The sequence below is a fragment of the Parasteatoda tepidariorum genome, chromosome 5 (assembly GCF_043381705.1).
Source record: "Parasteatoda tepidariorum isolate YZ-2023 chromosome 5, CAS_Ptep_4.0, whole genome shotgun sequence".
Taxonomy (NCBI): Eukaryota; Metazoa; Arthropoda; class Arachnida; order Araneae; family Theridiidae; genus Parasteatoda; species Parasteatoda tepidariorum.
In genome coordinates, this window is record NC_092208.1 from 70,791,294 (window position 1) to 70,814,507 (window position 23,214).

The 23,214-nt window shown below is 28.6% G+C and overlaps 1 protein-coding gene across 4 annotated transcripts in view; it reads right to left on the bottom strand.

The window, feature by feature from the left end:
• Positions 1-4,453: 4,453 nt before the first annotated feature.
• Positions 4,454-23,214, bottom strand: part of LOC107447184 (probable serine/threonine-protein kinase DDB_G0282963) — a 25,513-nt gene continuing 6,752 nt past the window's right edge. Inside the window, exons 1-6 of one of the 4 annotated variants that reach the window (XM_043040701.2) lie at positions 22,195-22,289; positions 20,782-20,909; positions 19,992-20,067; positions 15,555-15,620; positions 13,534-13,596; positions 4,454-7,913 (exon numbers count right to left, since the gene is read on the bottom strand). In XM_043040701.2, coding sequence (XP_042896635.1) covers positions 6,796-7,913; positions 13,534-13,596; positions 15,555-15,620; positions 19,992-20,058 — 1,314 coding nt within the window. In that variant the 5' untranslated portion in view covers positions 20,059-20,067; positions 20,782-20,909; positions 22,195-22,289 and the 3' untranslated portion in view covers positions 4,454-6,795. Of the gene's footprint in view, positions 7,914-13,533; positions 13,597-15,554; positions 15,621-19,991; positions 20,068-20,781; positions 20,910-22,194; positions 22,290-23,214 lie in introns of those variants that run through there. The other 3 variants (XM_043040699.2, XM_043040700.2, XM_071180585.1) reach the window with 3 other exon arrangements.

Sequence of the window (23,214 nt, forward strand, 5' to 3'; positions counted from 1 at the left end):
ATTTTAAATTTAAAAAAAATAGAAAAAAAAAAAAAAGAGTTGGAGCTGAAAAAAATACAAAAGCAAATAATATTTTTTTTCTGCAGAATTATATTCTAAAGATACTTAGTTCATCGGAAAGGAATAAAAAAACATCACCAATGACTTGTTAGCTTCACCTAGAATTTTAAATTGATAAAACAAAAATAATAATTCTGAAATTACAGAATTTAAAAAGATGATTCGCTCCAGAAATGATGCTTTTTCTTTCATTTTTTTGAAAGAACACAATTTTTAAAGAATATTATAAAAACATATTATATTTTAATAAAATATGACTGTGAGTGGCGATTTTGTTACAAATTCAAATATTTGGAAAACTGTGAAATTGGGGGGGGGGGGGANATATTTGGAACACCATAAAAGGGGGGGGTAAATTCCATTTTAATAATTAGATTTTTTGGCAACCTAAATCCATGATTTTGTTAAAAAAAATAGTTAAAATCATGACAAATTTTGTTCAATACCGAAATTCATGACTTTCCAGGTGCGCGGATCAGTGCAGTTTTAATAATTACCAAAAATATATAGCATTAATAGTACGTAATAGTAAGTAAATACCATTAATAGTTTATACCTACATTAGTATATTTGATGCTTATTGTATAACCCTTCAACATTTGAGTTTTGAGCGGAATACATTTATCAATGCCCGCAAACTAAAGCAGAAATTTTAAAAACAAATAGAATCATTAAAAGACCATCATCATCATATCTGGCTAGACAGCCCAGGGTGGGCCAGTGCCTTCCTTTGAATTCGAATCCACTTCTCTCTACTTTTGACACTTGTTCGCCAGTTTTTCTCCTTTAGAGTAAGGAAATCAGTCTCAACTAAATCCAACCATCTCAGCCTGGGTCTACCTCTTTTCCTGTTCGTTAGGGGTTTGTGTAACAGGATTTTTTTTAAATTTGAGTCATCATTCCTTCTGAAAATGTGAGCTGCCCAGTTCATTCGATGTATTTTAATGAATTTCACAATATCTGGCTCTCTGTAGATTTTATACAGTTCAGTATTATATCGTCTTCATTAAAAGACCTTTAAAAGGAATTTGAAGCATGACCATTTCTCTATCGACATTTGATTTACTATTTAAAATATTTATAAATAGCGCTGGAAAAAATTCTTTTAATTATAATTCATTAAAATATTAATACACTATCTTAACTATGACTGGAAAAAATATGTTTTGAAACACGGAAATTGCAGGCTACTTATAAAAATTGCACCAATTACCATAATACATACTATTACCAAAATTAATTAAGCATCAGCTGAGTATGGCGGTTTTCTACGCTATCCCTAAACGAATTTTCAATTAACCTTCTCTCCACAAACTCTGCTTTTTAGCACATAGCTTCATTTTTTTTTGTCAATTAATACATACTGCATATAATAATTAAGCATTGGTATCAGCAATATGGCGAATAATAATATCCCCAAAATCTTTTTTTCCATTAACTTAGCTTTTGAGTTAATTTTTTTTTTAAATTTCAATTTTGCAACACTTATTACGCATCATAGTCGTCTATAATAATATGGCAATTTTTTTAGAGTTCCTCTTACTGCATTAATTTTGCTTTTTAGTTCATAGAGCTTATTTCAATATGCACATATTATCGAAAGTAATTAAGACTCTACTGGCGTCAACAATAGTATGGCGATTTTTTACGCTTCTCTGAAGCGAATCAGTACCACTTTTCTATAATTTTCTTTTTAATTCTCGCTAGTTTCAAATTATTTACTTTTATAAAACTACATATATTAATTCGGTGATGGAGTCCACAAATGCTTCCGTGACGCCGTTGGCCATATCACACCGTAACAACAAATTCACTTCGTTTAAAAATCATACTGATGTATACTGTGCAACATAAATATTGAGCTTCGACTTCCAGCTCGTTTTATTTCTTTACAAGATGCCCCCTCCCCCGATACACCATGTTGCTTATATGCAAATTTTCTACTTTACCTTACCGTAATTGGTCTTCTCAATGACTTTTTCCTCTGTTGTAACTGCCTGTTTAGTAGTTATGCTAGTTGTTCCATTTTTGCACACTAGTGTAGCTGGGCGATATTCACCGAAGCGCTTTGGTAATGATTTTAGTAAAATTAACAAAAATGATTATATGTGATAAAATTTGCTGAAATTTGGTAATTTTATCGGGATAACTTAGACCAAATGAATGATTCAAATGTTGTATATTTTGATTGTCATAATCAGAATCTTTTTCAACAGAAAAGTATTTAATATTTTTTTCTCCATGCAAAATTTTTAAAATTTTATTACTGTGAAACTAATTTTAAAATAGGGATTAAATTTTCATTATAAAAATACAAAACAGCAAAAAGTGATTTTTTAACTGCGATAAGTTTTTCTAAAAATATTAAAAGCCGAATCTGCCAGTATAAACTATTTATATAGACATAAGAACATGTGGCTGAAAAAATATTTTTTCTTTCTGACAGTTTCTGCATTTCCACTAAACTGAATTGCGCGTTCGCATTGCAGAAAAGAAATATTTGACTTAAAATTTATGCAAATCAAATAAAATTTTGATATCATATTGCTCATTTCTCGAGAAATGTGCAAAAACTCATATTATTTAATCTAAAGTTCATGAATAATAACAGTGAGAAGCATGCTAGGTTATTATTATTATTTTTTAATATGAAGTGGTAAAAATACTTTCACAAGTTAAATGTTCAACTTTGTGTTACTTATGCAATCTGTAAATCATAGAAATTTTATGTATTTGAAAGTTACGATAAGTTTTTGTAGTATGTAATTACAAATGAAAATTTTTCCCCCCAACTTCGTACAACATCCACCGACATTGCTAACCAAACTGTATTTACCTATTCACTGATACACTTTTCAAATTTTTCTTTTTCATAAATGAAATGTGCAAGGGTTTTTTAAAGATGAGCAAATTGATGCTTTCAATTTTTGATGAAACTAGTTCGTTTGAACTCCAAAATAGGAGCTCCATGAAAAATGATTGAAAAATAGGCCTTTCAATGTCAAGGAGATTTGATTTTTGGAAGATATACGAATTGTAGAATGGATATATGAGATAATACTATTGCACATTTTTATCATCGCTTTTGAAAAAAAGAGTGTAATATTGACAAATTTTATTTGCGTTTCAAAAAATAAAAGAGAGCCTGACAGTGACCTCCCATCCTGGCACCCCTGTAAATGTTCTGTGAGATTAGAGTTATGGCTTGAGAAGTGCTTGAGGAATTAGAACAGAACGTAATAACCAAATTGCAATGAGTTTTTATTTTTAAATCTTATCTCAAGACAGAGAGGGAAATAATTTTAATACTTATGTTGCCTACTACCAATTCAATGGCGGCCAAAACGATTTTATATTGTAACTAAAATTCGATATCAAATAAACTTTGACAATATAGCGGACATCTCTTAAAAATAGTTTAAGTTGAAATTGAATTGAATCCGCGCAGGCAAAGCCACAGGCAACAGCCAGACGTGGATAACATCTGGTTAATATATTGCTCATAACTAATTAGGGTGTTAGAATTGGAGGAGAGGGAGAAAATGGGATATTTAAATAGTCATGTTCATGTGCTGTGCATTCGGCTTGGTTATCATTGGAGTTTATGTGTTTTACAAGATAATTTTGAAAAGTGACCTAGATGGCTGCTAAAGGCGGCTAGTCCTTTGTATCAATTGTGCATGGACATGCGTGGAAACATTTTTTTATATAATTCAATTAAAAAGTTGGGAAAATGACCAGGTTATTGAGAAGAGGATTTCTTTTTAGCAGATTTGACGACCCTTTCATTTTCTAAAATTCTGCAGTGATCGGGGATGTAGTAGAAAACAATTTTATACAGGGATGCCAACTGCTCCTTGTTTTGCAAAATATTTTCTTAAGTTCTGGAGAATTAAAAACAAAATCTTGCAAAAAGTTGGTTAATTCCCTTTTCACTTTATAAGGCTGACAATGAGGTAACTAGAACTAAGATGAGCTTGATGAGAACCTTTGAATCAGTGATATGGAGATTTTAATTCAAATTTGATTTTAAATCAAATTTGGCAACAAAGTGAAGCAAGTTAGCATCGGAAGTTTTACACAAAAAAACTTGTGGGCGGAGGCTCTCAACCATTTCTCTTCTATCTAATTTGTGTCAAATTTCGGAGCTAGGAAAAAGGTTCAACGGGTTCAATTCTGTAATGTGCTATGCTTGTTCCTAAGGGAAAAAATTTAAATTTTTAAGTCTATTTCATTTGATTTCGTAGATCAATGAGGCAAATTTTTACGTTTTGGCTATAAATTCGGCCATCTAAGCTTGCTTTGACACAAAATTAGAAAGAAAAAAAATCCTTTGTTGCTCATTGATGCAATTTATGAATTGAATTTTAATATTTTAAGATATCATCAGATGAAAGGTTATAAACAGATTTTATTGCACAAAAACCATTCTCAAATCATAAAAGCAGTAGACACTTAAAAACTTGTTCCAGCAATAAACATAGGGATGCAAATTTGCAAATAAATTGTTTTGGCTCTCAATTCTGCTGCTACAAACATGGATCTCACAATAAATGAGACCAATACCAAATTTATAAGAATCTTACCTTCCATGGTAAATAGTGGCAACTTTATATTGATTAATGGACACATCTTCAAAAGGGTTTAAAAATTAAAATACCCTAACATAAGAGGTGCACAACCTTTTTGAGTGAAGGGCCGCAGCACAGCAGATTGACCAATGAAGGGCCACATTCCAAAGTATTTAGACATGTTGACAGCCACTTTTGGTAGTAATTGTTATCTAAACATCCCTCTTTGAGGAACTTGTTTTTTTTAATCACTTAACCTTGTATTATGTTTGCATGAAATTGAATACTTTTCAATGTTTAAAATTAGAAACTGCAAAACGGATTACTTAAAAAAAAGAAAGAAAAAAAATCAGAATAAATTCACCAGAAAAAAAAATTCAGATAAATTGAAATAATTAAAACAATGGAAAAATTCTTGTTTTTCTTATCATATTACATAATACAAATATACATTTGAACATAAATTTTAACATTAAAAACTTTTAATGTTCATAAAATTAAATATTCTAGTCATTAAAATAAATGCAAGTTAAATACTTTTGAAATTGAGTAAAAAAAGAGTTTATAGGGAAAAAAATGATTAAATAAAAATTATAGACTTTCAGAGCAAAATAAGACTCAACATAGGGAATATACTTCAACTTTAAAGCATTTATTTTAAATAATTTATAAGAGGCAGGGGTTGAGAGATGAAAGAAAAAGAAAACATTGATCTTGAAGGAACTATTTTCCTTAATAATAAAAAAAACAATTAAGATATTTGTTTTTAACTCTTCATGGCCAATACTTCATTAACAATTAATTAAACATTATTTACACCAAAAAAAAAAAACGAAGAAAAATTTTCTGTTTTGAAAGAACCTCTTATATTTATGTTAAATAAAGCACATAAAAAGTAATTATTTTCATGCGCGATTCAAAATTCGCATGCCGTGAAAGTATAGTACTAAACACTTCAGAATTTTTTAAATCATGTAGTAACAACTACTGAAAAATCATAAAAATCCCTTTATATTTACAAAGAAATCGGCATAAATAAAGCACATCAAAAAAGTGATTTTATTTAAATGATGGATACAAAATGAAAGTGTTGCAATAGCGTATAAAAAATATCAGGACTTTGAAAACCTCGTAGAAATATGAAGCAATAATTGCCAAAATAACGATTGAAAAATAATTGGATTTGCGATAAAATCGGCACAAATAAACCACATAAAAAAATGGTTATCGAAATGAGAGGTGTTACTTGCGATTCGTAATAGTATTGGGCTAAAAATGTAGCAATTTTAAAAACCAAGCGGAAATGAGTAGCAATAACTGCTGAAAAAAGTAATTTAGATTTGAGCTGAAGTTGGCGCAAATAAAGCGTTTAATCGCTTTCAAGACGTTAATACAGATTTGGAAAAAAAAAAAAACGATTTCAGAAACTAAGTAAAATGGGTAGCAATTACTACTGAAAGGTCATTGGATTTACAATGAAATTGTTACACAAGAAGAGCGCAAAAAATGGTAACTAAAATTAAAAATTTGTGTATCGTAATAATAGCATATCAAAAATATTTAGATTTTCAAAACTAAGGGTAAATCCATAGCGTTAACCATAAAAAAAAAAACAATTAAAAAACTACATCGATTGAGATAGGGTGCGCCATAAACTTGGATTAGAAATTTCCGAAACTTTTTTTTTTTTCAAAAAAAATAAAATAAAATAATAAATGAATAAAATATTTTCATTTTGTTCAGGTTGCTGCCGCGGACCCAGGTTGTGCACCCCTACCCTGGCACAATATTTATAACAACAAAAACTAAAAAAATTTACTTAATTTGGCTAAAAAAAGTACCTTAAGGCTGAGACCATTACACTTTCACCATTACATTTCTTCTGCTTATTTTGAATGTTGCGTTTAAATGCATCAGATGCACTATTTAACAGTAAGGATTTCAATTTTGAAGTTTTCTGTTCTAAAGAATGGTCCTTACTGTTTCCAAATTGAGATAGAGTTGAAATTAGATCACATTCCTCTCAATTAAAAACAATTTTAGAATTGGAGAATGCAAAATCATCTTTCGATCACATTTTTAAGATACGTCTTGATCGAGCTGAGGTGAATGTTAATCTTTAAGAAAACTATCACCATTACATTTCTTCTGCTTATTTTAAATGTTACTCAGATGCACAATTTAACAGTAAGGATTTCGATTTTGAAGTTCTCTGCTTTAAAGTATGGTCCTTGCTGTTTCCAAATTGAAATGGAGTTGAAAGTGGATCACATTCCTTTCCATTTAGAACAGTTTTAGAATTGGTGGATGCAAAATCATCTTTCGATGTTACCATTGTCTTTTTACATTGCTTCATTACAGTAAATGGTGAGAGTACAATAGGTGAATGATGTGAAAAAAGGGCTTCAATACCTTTTAGTGATCCAGAATCATCATTAAAAGAATTAAATTTCTGTGGCGATGGTTGATTATTTTTAAACTTTTTCACAGCAGAATAATTTATGTTAGAATGCTTTGGGCTTAATAATTCGCGGTTAACATTGTGACAATTACTTTCAGAACTTTTTGATTCATCAGATCTCTTTCTTTTTTTAGATGCAGTTAATGTCCGAAATCTAGTGTTAACAGGAGTTATTTGATCCATTTTTCTTTCACACAGTTTATTATTCAAGTTTCTTAAACCTCGATCACTTCTAGTGCTACCAAATCTTTTATTTGAATCTAATTGACTTTTATCAAAACTTCCTCTTGAAGGTGATGTTAAAAAATCAAGTTCCGTTGAGGATTCATTATTTATTTCTAGCTGGGTTTTGAAAGAATCATTAATATTTCCATTATCAGATAAATGATAACTTGATTCCTCACTTCCAGTGCTACCAAATCTTTCATTTGAATCTAATTGATTTTTATCAAAACTTCCTCTTGAAGTTGATGGTAAAAAATCAAGTCCTTTTGAAGATTCCTTTTTTACTTTTAGTTGGGTTTTGAAAGAATCATTAATATTTACATTATCAGATGAATGATAACTGGATTCGTCACTGTTTTCACATAAAGACTCTGAGTTATCCTCACTTAAATCTTCATTAAGTACACTGTCATTTGAACAGAAGGATTTATTTTCAGAAAAACAATCATCAATATTAAGTAAATTTCCATTAATATTACAGTAGGTATTGTCAGTTGAAATATTACTGCAGCTGGGTTTAGAGTTTTGATAGTCCTTTTTTTTCCTTCTCAAAGATTTGGATTTCGAACTTAAAATATGCTTTCGTTTTCTATATCCTAAAAAAGAAAAGAAAACTAAATACAAAGAACAATCCATTTGCAAATTCAATATAAAAATGATTCAAGGAAAGTCTTATAAAGGTTTATAGTATTTTATTGTAGAAAAGTTATAGTTTCGATAGTTTCTATTTTACAGTAGAAAAAATAAATAAAAAGCTAGAAAAAATATTACATAAAACATGACTGTTATTAACTGCACAACTTTTTAACATAACAAGTAGCTTTTTAAATAATATCTATTTTCTTAATATTACATTTGAGATTAGCACATAAACTACTTCGAATCATTTTTCTAGGTTTTATAACAGGTACAATCACAAATCTTTTTTATGAAGTCACTATGTAAAGTGCAAAAAAAAATTTTCTTATTATAATTGTTCTAATGACATGAATTAAATTTAAAGCAACCAAAAATTTAACAAAATTAAAAACAGTATATTAAGTTGCAATGTTAACTGAATAAAATGATTATCAAAATCTAATGATCTTTTAGTTGAGAAGATTTAAATTTTTAAGTAACACTCTGCTTATCTTTAAGAAATTAAAATAATAGCGTAACTATCTATAACTTAAAGCATTATAATAACATTAAGTGAAATGATAGGTATAACCAAAACTGTTATATTCTGCATCTTCATATTAATTGATTTTAAATTTAAAACGCAGAGTAAAAAAAAGAGATGAAGCAATAAAATAGCTAAAAAAAATACAAAAGTAAATAACTACATATAGTCAGATAGATGTAGTTATTTAAACCTGTTTTATTTCTTCTTAAAAGTAAGTGTGATATAAAAAGCTTAAATTATAATTTTACATTGAAAAAATAACAATAAATAGATGAAAAATATGAAATCAGGGAAATTTAATAGATAATTCACTCTAGAAATTATGTTCTTTCTTTCATTTTTGAAAGGACTGGATAAAAACGTTTTATATTTTAATAAAATATCACAGTATGAGGGGATTTTGTTACAAATTCAAATATTCAGAACATCGGAACACTGAAATTGAGAGGAGGGGGTACATTACATTTTAAATATTAGATTTTTCGGCAACCAAAATCCCTCACTTTTCATGATCTTTTTTTTAAAAAAAAAAGTTAAAATCATGACATTTCATGACAAATTTTGTTCAATACCAAAATCCATGACTTTCCAGGTGCGTGGATACCTTGCGAAGAGTAAAATAAAGCTTGGTTATAAGCAAAAAAGAAAAAGGAAACCACAAGCATAAAAACATAATTTGAGGTGGGTGCTTCAAAAAAATATGTAGAAATAACACATAAAATTATTGTCCACTTAGAAATTGTAACATTCATGCATCATTCTCTTCTCTAAAGCAAACGATGGAGTTTTCTAATAACTAACACTTCCTATTTTCGAAGAAGGTAAGAAAAAAGTTTCTTTTTTTCACTCTACTGTTAATAATATATAATTTTAATCAACGTGAATTTTTGATCTTTCAAATATTTTCTTCCTACCCTTTGAGATTTTGAGGTTTGACTGTATATAAGGCTATAAATAAATAACTATAATAATATGACTATATATAAGAGGTTTGAATGTATACATAAATATACCACGTGCGTTTTAATTCCCTATACACATTATACGCAATATATTGAGAGGAAACAACAATTTAATTACTGTGCACTTGTATGAGCTATATTGGGCTTACTATATTTATTAGTTTTAATTGCTGGAGATTACGCTTTGCGTGGCAAAATAAGGAACTAAATTCCCTGTATTTTCCCAGTTTGTAAAGAAAAACCAAAATTCCCTGCATTTTTCCTGTTATTTGAGGTGATTTTTAAATTCCCTATATTTTCCAAGTTTTCCCAGTGGAGTGGCAACCCTGTTGATGTTGTTTTCAAAATATATGCTGCAACTGTGGTTAATATAATTACAGAAAGATAATATTCATCTCTTCTTTTTTTTAACAAGATGGGCACCTCCATTAGCTCACGGATCACTAATTAACAAACTTCCTCATCGTTGGAGTGAATGTGGGTCGGATGACGACAATCAACTTCTTACAAGGTCTACTGCACTTTCCAGACTAATTCCCCCCCAAAAATTTTTATGGGGTTACTTCAAAGATTATGTGTTGGTGCCACATGATTTAACATATTTACAATGAGGGGTCACAACCACATTCTCATTAATCCTCACATGTTGCAACGAGTACGGTAAGAATTTGACTTGAAGACTGTTCACAGGTTGAACATCTGTGAAGGTCGAGAGTACTAGTACAATGTTCTAATGCTTCATTTAAAAAAACCAGAATAGTGAGTAAGCACATTTTATTTCTAACACAAAATATTTTTCAGTTACCATGTTTTAGAATTTAAAAAAATTAAGGCTGATGTTTATTTTTTGGTTTAAACTAGTTAAAATAAGCCATCCTTTATTAAAAGAATTTTCTTCAATATATGTTTTAAAATAGTATTGAATTATTACAGTGATGATTAATGATAGTGTTTTGATAAAATCTATGGAGCAAATCTTGAAAAAATGGAGCAGCAACTTTGCATTTTTGTTAACAATTTAAAACAACAGCTTAAAAATCATGAGGAGCAATTAGACTTTAGATAGAAATCAACTTTTTAATGCAATAGAAATATAGGAAAAAGACAACATGAACAGAAGTTTCTTAAATTCACCACTTTCCAACTTAAGAGGTATTGTTTTTGTTTATTGGGTTAATCTAGAGCAAATCTAGGAAAGAAGTCTGATTTACAGAAGGTTCAGTACAATTTTTAGACAGCCCAATGTGGGTCAATGCCTTCCTCTGAAGATTTCTCCTTAACGACTTTCGTTTTATCTTTGATCTCTTCTTAACCTCTAAATTCTTTTCAATAAGTGCAAGAAAATCAGACTCCACCGAATCAGCCCATCTCAACCACAGCATTCCCCGCTTTCTTGTCCCAATGAGTCTAAAAAGCAATATCTCTTTTATGGTATTGTCATCATTCATTCAAATCATGCGGGTTATCCAATTATTTTTATGAATTTAATAACATCAGGTTATTTATAAATCTCATAGAGCTCAATGTTTAATCTCCTTCACCAGTAATTGCTTTCATTTACCACCAAGTATACTCCACAAAATCTTCCAGTTTTGTTTTTGTCCAAGCTTCAGATGTATATGTCAAGACCGACAAGAGTTATATAAATTAAGAACTTTGCTTTTCTAGAAAGAAACCTAGATTTAATAAATCTTCTCAGCCCATAGACAGATGGCCTTATTTGCCAGTGTACTGTTACCTCTCAAATTCAGGTTTAAATTATCTAGTGATCAATATAGTAACTTTGGCAACAGTATTAACCAGGTTAGAAAAAAAACCAATCAAGAAATTATTTGCAACATTAAACATTTACAAAAAAATTTATTGATACAAAATATTTCCAAAAAAAACAAACTCAAATCACTTCCAAATGCTATTACGCAGATATCACATGTGTACAAATTATTAGTTACTTCGTGTTTAAATTTTAGCAATACGAAATTATATTTTCAATAAAAGCAATTAAAAATAAAAGGCACATTTATCTTAAAATTCGATAAAAGCAATTAAAAATAAAGGTAAATCATTCTTTTAAAACTATTCTAAAATCGAACTTCAAACCAGATTATGAACCAAATCCCTTGAGTCGGTATTCCCACCAGTATTGCAGTCAGAACTTGTGGAACAGATCAACACTCCAGTTTCTGATCCGACAGCACACTGAAACTCTTTTCAGGCTTCCTTTTAGTACAGCAGTTAGCACCTGCGGATCAGCATACTTTCAGCGATGGGACCACTTGGACAGGCAATCCGATTCTTATTTAGAGGCTCCAGCCTAACTTTGCTCACCACTGTCGTTCATCAAATCTCTCCGCTATTCTCCACCACCTTTTATCCACATATCAGCAAATGAATCTTAGACTGACCGTTTCCCTCCCACGAGCAGCAGCGTAACATCAGTGAACGTCACAAAAAAAAAAAATAGTCCGGCGATAAAAACAGTCACGAATTAAATAATACTTAATAAAAGTGATAAAACAATACTAATTAAATAAAAATAAAATCAAATACACATAATTCAATCGAAAATTTCATTTAAAAAGACAATTAAAATTTAAGATAAATATCACTATTATGATTCAATTATGAAACTTATAATAGTGGTACCACCTGGTGGCAAATCATGCTATACACCCTAAAAACTCACAAGAATTCAATAATAAGCAGAGCTAACCAGTGCAGTCCTCTATAGAGGAAATAAGTGAACTATTTCTGCTGGAAAAGTCAACCCATCTTTAAAAGTATTTAACAAAAAAATAATAATATTACATTTTTATTTATTAAGCCAGATAGAGTCCGTTTTTTATTTTAGAAGACATTCTGTTATCAAAGACAATCTGTTACCAATATCACCCAAGTAAGTATAACTCCTAACTGATTCAAATCTAAAAGAATCTATTTCAAGACAGAGATCTGGGACTCTGTTTTTTAAAAATAAAATGCATTTTGTTTTCTTTACATTTACGAACTAAACCCATTTGTTTTGCAGTCACCTAAGGGCAAGAAATGCCTCTTTCAAGACAGGAAGGAATGAGCAACTACATCAATATCATCAGCATATGCAAGTAGTAGTACTGATCTAGTAAAAATACGACGGCTGATATTGATGTTCGGATCACGAATAGCTCTTTCAAGTGCAATATTAAAAAGAAGACAAGATAGAGAATCTCTCCGTTAAACACCTAAAATGTGCCCAAATTTTCTGACAGAGATCCCAGAAACTTAATCTTACACTTTATATCTTTCAATGTATGCCTCGTCAGTTTAACGAGTTTTGAATTTATTTTGGAATCCTTCACTGATTCAAGAAGATAATTTCTATTGATACTATGAGAAGCAGCCTTGAAATCAATAAAAAGATGTGTTTCAATGTTAAATTCCATTGAGTTCTCTAAAATCTGATGGGGACAGAATATCTGATCTTCAGTTGATTTTCCAGCATAGAATCCACAAAGATATTTCCTTTGTCTCATTGTTCGCCAGAGTGCAATATGTTTGCTTATTTCAAGTTCAATATATTTTTAAATACAGTAGGGAACCGATTATCCGGAACGATCGGGACCATCGCTATTCCGGATAACTGATTTTTCCGGTTTTCTGAATCGCTACAAAAAGCCGTTTTTTTTATTGTTAAACCCAACTAAAAAAAAAAAATATTTGGAAATAATTTTAAAAAGAAGAAAAAACTATGAAGTAATACACTAATGATTATTTCCAAAATGATGGTAAGGAAAACATTGTTCAAAAAAGAAAGAAAAATCCTAAAATCTTATGAGGAAAAAAACATTTTTAAAAAAAAAAATGGCGGGAAAATTTATCGAATTTCATTCCGGTTTTTTGGTTTTCTGATTTCCGTATAACTGGTTCTGTACTGTAAATAGTTTTCCTTGGAAACTTTGTTTCTGTTTTAATAATGCAGTAGCTAATTATTATTGGAACTATTAAATTTAGGTGAAACAGCCACCAATAACAGTAAAATATAATTTCAATATGCACTAAAAACTTGAAAGTACCCCTATGACAGAAAATTTTGAATAACTACTATATTACCTTTATATAACACTCCATTCCTTTTCTTAAACATATTCTGTTTCTTTCTAATATCCAATCTGTCTGTAAAAATATTTCATTAAAAAACGTATCTTAAAACTCTATAACAATTAAAATCTTAAAAAAAAAAAAAAACTTTTTTAAAAACAAAATTACTTTACAATTTGAATATTATTACAATTATCATTAGTCTTAATAAACAATAATGGTAAAAATACATAAATAATTAATTTTAAAAAAATTAGATACAGGCATACTCATAATTCCTTCAAGGGTTAAACAAAGCTGTTAGAAAAGAATAAAAAGAAAAGAAAAAACTAAATATAGCAAAAACAAACCTAGCATTAAATACAGAAATTAAAGTTTTATTTAAAATAATTTATAAGTTCCAATTTCATTGAAATTTAAGCTTTTATCCAGAGAAATAATAAGAGAGTAATGCATTAAACTATTACTTGAAGTTTAAATAAACTAAAAATTAAAAAAGCTAATTGTGAGTTACAGGGGATATGAAACTATATAATAATTTCTACTAACTGTATATAAAATAAGTAGCTATTTGAAAAACATAATTTAATTATATAAAGCTGTGATAGCTCAGGGGATATAGCACTTGCCTCCCATGAGATGGTGACTCAGGTTCGAACCCTAGAGATGGTTGATCATTATAAAGCCCGCACCCAGCTTGCAATAACTAGTGCTTACGTAAAATATCCTCAGTGGTAGGTGGATCATGGGTTAGAGAGTAGAGACCCCTTGCCGTTAGGCTAACCGTGGAGGTTTTGGTGATTTTCCTCTCTATATAATGCAAATGAGGATTAGTTCTATCAAAAAGTCTTCTATCAAAAAGTCTTCTACAAAAGCAAATTTCTCCTAATAATTGATCTAGGAATTCCCTTGTCTTCTGGATAGGGTTCAAAATTACAAGGCAACGAAGTTGAATATTGATAGTCGTAAACACAAAAATTGGGTCAGCTGTTCGACAAAGGTTATAAAATAAAATAAAATTCAATTATACCAACTTAATTTTATGATTACTTAAATATGAGTACTTTAACTTAGTAAGAATGTAATTTGCGCCAAGAAATATTGATGAGAGAATTGTTGTGCTAAAAGAAATAAAAATTATTATGACTAGTTTTTTAAAAAAAATCTTTTTTGATCTAAATTAGTTTATGTTTCATTAGCTGACTGATAAATTTGGTTTTTGGCTTAACAAATTCGCGAAAGTATTAAGCAATTTTAAACATTAACAATATAATTTATCAGAGTTTTGATTAACGTATGTGACATTAAAAGTAAATCTGATTGAAATAAAAATATATATTGATTCTCGGAAACCTTGATGGTGATAATTTCATACAAATATTTGGAATAGGAAGTACATAGTTAATAAGTTAGATCCTTCTGAACAAAAAATATAAATATTCTTTGCTTTTATAATACGTGTAATCAAAAGGAATTTTTGTGTGCAAGTTTCTTATTATTGGTTAAAATAAATAATTATTAAAAAACATGAAGAAAACATATCTTTATAAATCAAATTACCATAATAAAATAATTGAGTTTCTTCATAATTTTTTATTGATCAAATATTTTCATTAATACTTTACTTTTGAAATAAATAAATATTGATAATTAACCAGAGAATTTTATATTTATCTAATCAAAGTGGTAGCGCATCATGATCATCTGTCATGGGGCCAGGATTCTATCCACAGATCGAGCAAAGTTTACTCGCCTTTCATTCCTTGAGCGAGTCGATAAAATGAGCACCAGGCTAGCTTGGGAACTAAGCATTATCGTCCCCGTTCGGCTGGTTATTCAATCGGGACATCTGCTCCAGCCATCCAAGGTCAAGAAAACTCGCCCTCAAAAGGCACCACTGAGCTTAGTTTAGTTTTTTAATCAAAGTAACTTCCAGAAATGTGTTCTATATCAGCTATGTGTCGCAAAAATAGTTGTACTTTATTTCAATATAATTAAAAGAGTTTAATTTAGAAGTGAAAATTTAAAATTACCTTGCAGGGGTAAACAATAATCATTAGCAAAAGCAAAGTTTTTTGATTTCATTTGTTCCAGGTAATCTGTAATAAGAATGCATAAAAATAAAGAAACAACATCACATAAGCTGAAAATGCATAAAACAATCATAAACAAAAAATTCCTAAATTGAAAACTCATCAGTACTCTATAAAGACACATAGAAACTTTTTCGGCTCCGGATCACTGGTCTATAATTGTGCTTAAAACATTATCAAAATAATAAAATCAAATGATGTTATAACCATCCCTTGATTTTGTGTTGAATTTGCACCACAATATTTTATTTTGTTACGGGATAGGACAAAAGCTACTAGAATTAGAAGGGCAACTGCACAAGTTGCCTTACATTGAAAATGGTAATGACCACCAAGGCTAAGAGAAACCTGTGCATGGCTACCATAATTTCAGGATTGACGTCACAAATTTGATTAGATAACATAGTATAAAGCTCATTCTTTAAGCACCATGGCAGAGAAAAGCATATGATGGTTTTTATGATAAAATATTATTGGATTAAAAGTTTGGCATTATACATTACTAATGTTGTGACATCATAACCTGTAATAGCTATAAAAATCCACTACACATATAGAAGTAAATATCTACAAAATCAAATAATAAAGAATTATGAGGAGAGTTGGTTTCAATAATTATCCCGAAAACGAAAAGATCATTGAGAGTTCAAGGGTGGTTCATTATTTAAATGCATAAATATTTTTATTGTTCTTTAACATTAATTTTCAAGTAAATATTTCTATTATGTGCGGCCTATAGAAGTTTTCTACATGAGCATTTTATAATTACTCTGATAATGCATTAAATAAGAAAAGTATAAAAGTTTTTGAATTTTCCTTTAACAATGTGACATCAACAATTCCATTACAAATTAACTTTTCAAACAAGTTTTTGTTTCGAAAAAAAAAAAAGGTATAGCATACTATTTAAAAAATCAAACACAACATATCTTTTTGCATAATGAACTGAGTTTTTCAGAGTTTCAAAAACATCTTTTGAAGAATTTGCAACTGCAAAAGCTGATTCAAAGACTGTTGAAGTCATTAAAATTCTCCGCACTCATACTACATTTAAAAGAGGAGCATTTATCACTATATTTGACTATCTTCTGTGGTAAATTATCCACATTCATTATAAGTATTACTTAAAAATGGTTTTTGTCCTAAAAGCAAAATGAAGCTTTAAATTTATACTACATGTATAACTTCCCAGCCGTCTGCCCAGACATTTTGTGAAAGGACAGTTTTTGTAAAATTGAGAAAAAATTACTTGTAATTTGTGAATATAAAATAAACGTTAAGTCACATTCTTTCAACCAGGGTCTGCTTTTGAGAATTTGCGCAAATAGGGTCCATTATTGCAAAAAAACTTTTTCAATGAGCTTTTAAATTGTAAAAACATACAATGCTCAAACAAACATACATACAATGCTCAACACTGTAAAATTATAATTAAAAAAATTACATTTTAAAAAATAAACAGCAATTGCAACTACAGTACGGAACCCGTTATCCGGAAATCAGAAAACCGGAAAACCAAAAAACCGGAACGAAATTCGATAAATTTTCCCGCTATTTTAAAATAAAAAATATTTTCAAGATTTTAGGATTTTTCTTTCTTTTTTGAAAGATGTTTACCTCACCATCATTTTAGAAATAATCATTAGTGTATTACTTCATCGTTTTTTCTTCTTTTTAAGATTATTTCTAAATATTTTTCTATTTTTAGTTGGGTTTAACTATAAAAAAACGGCTTTCTGTAGCGATTCAGGAAACCGGAAAAATCAGTTATCCGGAATAGCGGTGGTCCCGATCATTCCGGATAATCGGTTCCCTACTGTACTAAATTAGCGATGCAACATATAAATATTTGGTATTTAGCCTATATTGCTCAACGCAGAACATTCATTTCGGACGAATAAAGGAAGAAGCGTCTGCCGAAGACAAAATCTAGTTTGCTTACATTTGTTTTTCTCCCCCCCCTTCCTGGGAAGGGTTTATTCGATTAACAAAACAATAATGAAGATAAAATTTTTTTTGAAGGGTCCGATTAAAAGGTAAATTACTTTGTGAAGGGTCCATTTTTAGGTTAAAATATTTTGAAAAGGGTCCATTTTTATGAAATGATATTTTGTGAAGGGTCTGTTAACGGAACCAAATTTTCTCTAAACAGATCTCTGCTTCCTGAAAATTTTGGTGGAACACAACCACAGAGTAGACAGTTATTCTTACTGGTAAATAAACAAAAACACAGATCATATAGTGCACTGCTACCTACTTTATATCTATAAAATAAAAATAATTATTAATTATCTCGTTAGGAAGAGGAAGTTAAACATAAAATCCAAAAATAAATAACAATCTTAAACTATTCATTTAAACTGAATATAAAATGATGAAGGAAATTAAAAATAAATTNTTTATATCTATAAAATAAAAATAATTATTAATTATCTCGTTAAGAAGAGGAAGTTAAACATAAAATCCAAAAATAAATAACAATCTTAAACTATTCATTCAAACTGAATATAAAATGAAGGAAATTAAAAATAAATTGTAAGGAATATCCGCATTATAATTAAAGATTATATTTAACGCATAACACTGCTATGACTTGCGACAGATAAATTAAAGGAGTAATGCCATCATCTGTCAAATCAATCTGTATTTTCAATAAACGCAAAGCTTTATTTATGCTTTTTTACTTAATATATCTAAGTTACTTCTTTAAACTATTGTTATGTTTGGAAGAGAGAATGTGACAAAAGTTTGATAATGATAGAGCTCATAACCATTTACTGAACTTAATCAGAACAATCATTCAAATCAAATATAGACAATTTTAATAAAGGGCTGTAAATTTGAATTTCAATATTTTCTTTCAGTTACATTAAATGTAGTAAATGGAACTAATTGCATTGCAATAATTTCTTCAACATGACATGACTTTCATTTTTAGCGACAGTTTTCATAAACTTACTTAATTTCTGAACAATACAATTTTTACAACAAGTCTTTGTTTTCGAAAAATGCTTATCATTGTGTAACTTTAATTAAATATTAAAATAAGGAAAATTTCTAATAGAAGAATAAAAAATCATAATAAAACACTACATATATCTATCCAAACTTATTGAGTTAATTAATTTATTCCTTAAATTTAAGGGAAGGTTAAAAATTCCCAGTGGCAAATATGTTACTTTCATCCCAACTAAAAACATTTATTTAATGTTCAAAGATATTACAAATGTCTTTCTTTTTCAATAGTTGTTGTTGAAACTTTAAGGAATTGTTGATGAAGAGTTGTTGTAAGTTGAAAAAAAAAAAAAAAAAANAAAAGAAAAAAAAAAAAAAAAAAAAAAGGTTAAATATCCTCAAATTGTCAAGTGAATTAATAATTCTGAAATATAATATTGAAGTTGCCTTGATAGCTCCTATCTAAATTCTTCATTTGATATTACCAATAATACTCCCCACTATTTATATCTCCTTACTATTTTTTTTACCAAACTTGAAGATTTGGAAATAAAAATATTTATGAACTAAATTCTTCATTATGTCAATAACAAATCAACCTTCCAGCGATGTAAAATGTAAAAAAGGTGACCGCCTCCTTTACAAGAATATAAGGGGGGGGGGGAGCAGTTATTCTCAAATAGAAAATCTTATCACCACAATAATTAATAGATTGTTAATTCAAAAACATTGTATATTAAATTTATTACTTTGTTGCATTAAAATTGAGAATAGATGGTAAAATATTTTATTACCCCTCCTCTCACTTTTATCAAGAAATAAAATTCATTAATGAAAGAACTATGTTCAGCAAATATTTTTTATACATTCTTCATTGCACTAAATATGGATGATAAACAAACTCTCTTGGAAATACTTTTCCGAAGATTCAACGAAGATAATATGCCGACTTTTCTCTACTCTATGGACTTAAACAGACAAATATTTTTTTAAAAAAAAGCTTAACTTTTCTCTTCCTTAATTTGGTGTGAATCCTACCATCTGAATAATTTATTAAAATCTACAAATATTTCTCTAGTATTGCACATAATATAGCAGTAAAATGATAAAATAACTTCTCAAATATCAAAAAAATGAGATTGTAAACACATCTCATAAAAAATAAATAATAAGTAAAAAAAACCTGTTTATTATATATTGACATTTTGAATTATTTTTATAGTCAGCATAAAGAGCACTTCTAGAGATAGACAAAGCTTAACTTATTTAATAATAAATAAAAATAACAGCTGTAAAAGTGAAGATAAACATTAAAATACACTGAAACAACAAGACTTATAAGCAAGTTATTATCAAATAACTTCAACTTTAAGTTTTCAATAGTATAACACAGGTGAAACAGAGAATTTAAAATTTTCTTACCGTCATTATTATATACAGAGAAATCATTAAGATCTACTTCAGCATTGCAATGTCCTTCTTGACTCATTTTTACGTACTAAAAAATAAATATTTGTAGAATTAAGGATAGAAATTTAATTATCTTTTAGAATACACAAAAAGAAACTAATTTTCAATTATGAAACAGAAAATTCTTGATACTTGAGGGGAATTATAAATCGACTATGTCAACATTCATCTATCAAAAGGTACCTCAAGATGGATTCAAGTTAACATGTCTTATATACTAGTGATTTGGTATTTCATATTTATAGTGGTAGTTACGCCACATACTAACCAAGGTTGGGTTTTTGACGTCAAAAAGTGGTTTTTGACATGACAAGGGTATAATACTGGTTTAAACCGTCAAAAACCCGTCAAAAATGTCAAAAACTGAAGTTTGCCAAGAAAATATATAAACTTCAAAACTACCAACAGTTGCCATGNTCATCGGTTTTTTCTTCTTTTTAAGATTATTTCCAAATATTTTCTTTTTTTTAGTTGAGTTTAACAATAAAAAAAACTGCTTTTTGTAGCGATTCAGAAAACCGGAAAAATCAGTTATCCGGAATAGCGATCGTTCCGGATAATCGGTTCCCTACTGTACTAGTGAACTGGCATTTAATATTTATAGTGGTAGTTACGCCACATACTAACCCGATTTATTTCCATTATTTTACAGTTTACATAAATCAATACACTTCTTTTGAAAAACAGAAGCATAAATACAGGCACAAGTATCACATCTATGATTTTCTTAATACTAACTTACATTTAATTCCTTTTTGAGAACATTGTCATCTGTTTACACATTGCGCCACTAGTTTGTTTTAACTGCAGATTTTAATGACACGCCTGGACATCTTCGTATAGTTGGAAGGTAGTTTTTTCCAGAGAGTTCTTCATAAAATTGACACATTTATAGTAAACATATCAAAAATTATGATTTAGTATTTTACTATAATATGCGTTATGCTATATATGTGTTTACTATAAAGATGTGTTACAGAGACTCTGAAAAACGTGAAATTTTTCATTAATACTACAAAATACCTCAGAACCATTCTGGCCACAGCGGTCACTCTAGGTATAAACCCAGTACAGAATTTACTGACACAAAAATCAAAATTTGATCGGAAACTAACCAAACTCAATCAGGTGGAGATCATTGTCGTAAAAAAAGAAAAAAGCAGGGCCCACCCTAAGCATTCGCTATATATATACCTCACCAAATACGATAAAACCGTAAACTTGGCAAATAAAATTGTGTTTTGGCGAATGCACTCACGGGAAAGAAAAATATATATAACTTGATCTTCAAAATGAATTTTTCTAAAAAGTTATCATTTTTTTTAAATATTTTATCTGGTTACAGTAATTCTCAGTAAATGTGCCGCATAACAAATTAGAATTGTGTCCAAATAAAATAAGCCTGAAACAAAGTACAGCCATATAGTTCCCTATGGGGAAAAAAAATTAATCATAAAAAATGTTAAGATTTACATTTGTCGAAGACTTAAGAAAATTGGCGAATACTTTCGATATTTGGCTAATTTACAGGCTAATAATTTGAAATTTTTAGAGTGGATCCTGAATAAAGCTTACCTAAGCATAACATGTCTAGAGAAATTTAAATTTGCAAATTTTATTAAGTTAGAAATTAAACATAATTTTTTTTTTTAAATTTTAAGTGGAAACATATGAAATTATACATAAAAAGGACAATAATTTATTAATGCTATAATGCCTCTTTCCACAAACGCATATGTACAACAGAATATTACCACTCTCTCTCTAATATGATAATTATTCTTCCATTAAAACGAAACCCAAAGTCTTAACAAAACTGAAGTAATTTAAGATAAATAACCATATTACAGTCATGAACAGGTTCAAACAAGATAAATTAAATTTACATTAAATAGAATTTATATATTAGTCATAATAAACATGTGAAAATATTTTTGTTTACATAGTTTTTAATATTAACTTAAATAAATTTAAAAAAATCAAAAAAATTTTCTTTTTCTTTAAGATTTTAGGACTTAACTTTAACCTAAACAAAATTAGGGTTTTGTATCATCACAAAATATCTATTTTACTCTTAATATAGTTACTTTAAAATTCGTATATAAAATTAATTTAAAAAAAAAAGAAATTTAAGAAATAAAGAAAGAAAACTAACTTTCTCCAGCATTTTATCAAGTGAATTGCAAAAACGCTGTTTGCTTTTTGCTATACTCTCCTTTATAAACTCATCATCGTCACAGTTCATTGTTCCTAAAAAATATGCAGTTATAAAACTCATAAGTATAAAAGTACAGTAGAAGATCTATGTATTGCAATCAAATAAAACAAAAATCTCAATTAACTACATAAACTTTGTTAGAGTAAGCAAACAAAATCAGAATGAAGAAATTTTTGAAACAAACAAGAACTATTCACTGTTTAACAAGCTACAAGAAAAATTATTTTGCTAATAGGTGATTATAATTAATAATAAATTTGTTGTTAGTCCTCTTAATAAATAAGAAAAATTTAAGCGCATGATTTTGCATTTTAATGCAATCTGTGTTCAAAAATTATTTTAAAACAGATAAATATGCTCCAGTGCGATGTTTGATAGATAAGTTTAATGATGTGCAAAATTATCATAACACAAAATTCTATTACAACACATATCTCAAGTTTTGTATAATACAGTTTTTCTACTGTATAAAATTAAAATTATATAAAATATAATCCATCTAGTAAAAGAAAATTTAGTGACAGGGTTCCCACTCTTTTAACAAAGCAAAAATTAAGCACTTTTAAGGACTTTTTTTGAAAAAATTAAGGACTTTTTAAAAAAAAATTAAGGACCTTAAAAATAGTATGATTGTTTATCATCGAATAAATATATACCACCAGTGACAATGCTAATTATTTAACTTTCTTAAAAAAAATCAACAATAAAAAATAAAAAAATAACAATTTTATTATAATGTAAGTACTGATAAAATTATTTCAATAATTGTTTCAGGGCTCGTCAAAGTAGGAACCAGACAATTTTTAAAAAATTTTCAGATTGTTAAGGATTAACGACATCTATGAAAATTATTTGTATTCCCTTTTTAATTAATTTATTGAAATTGAATTGTAAAATTAGGTGCAGAAATATATTAAAAAAAGAGTGAATAAAGAAATTTTGGAAAAATATTGAAAA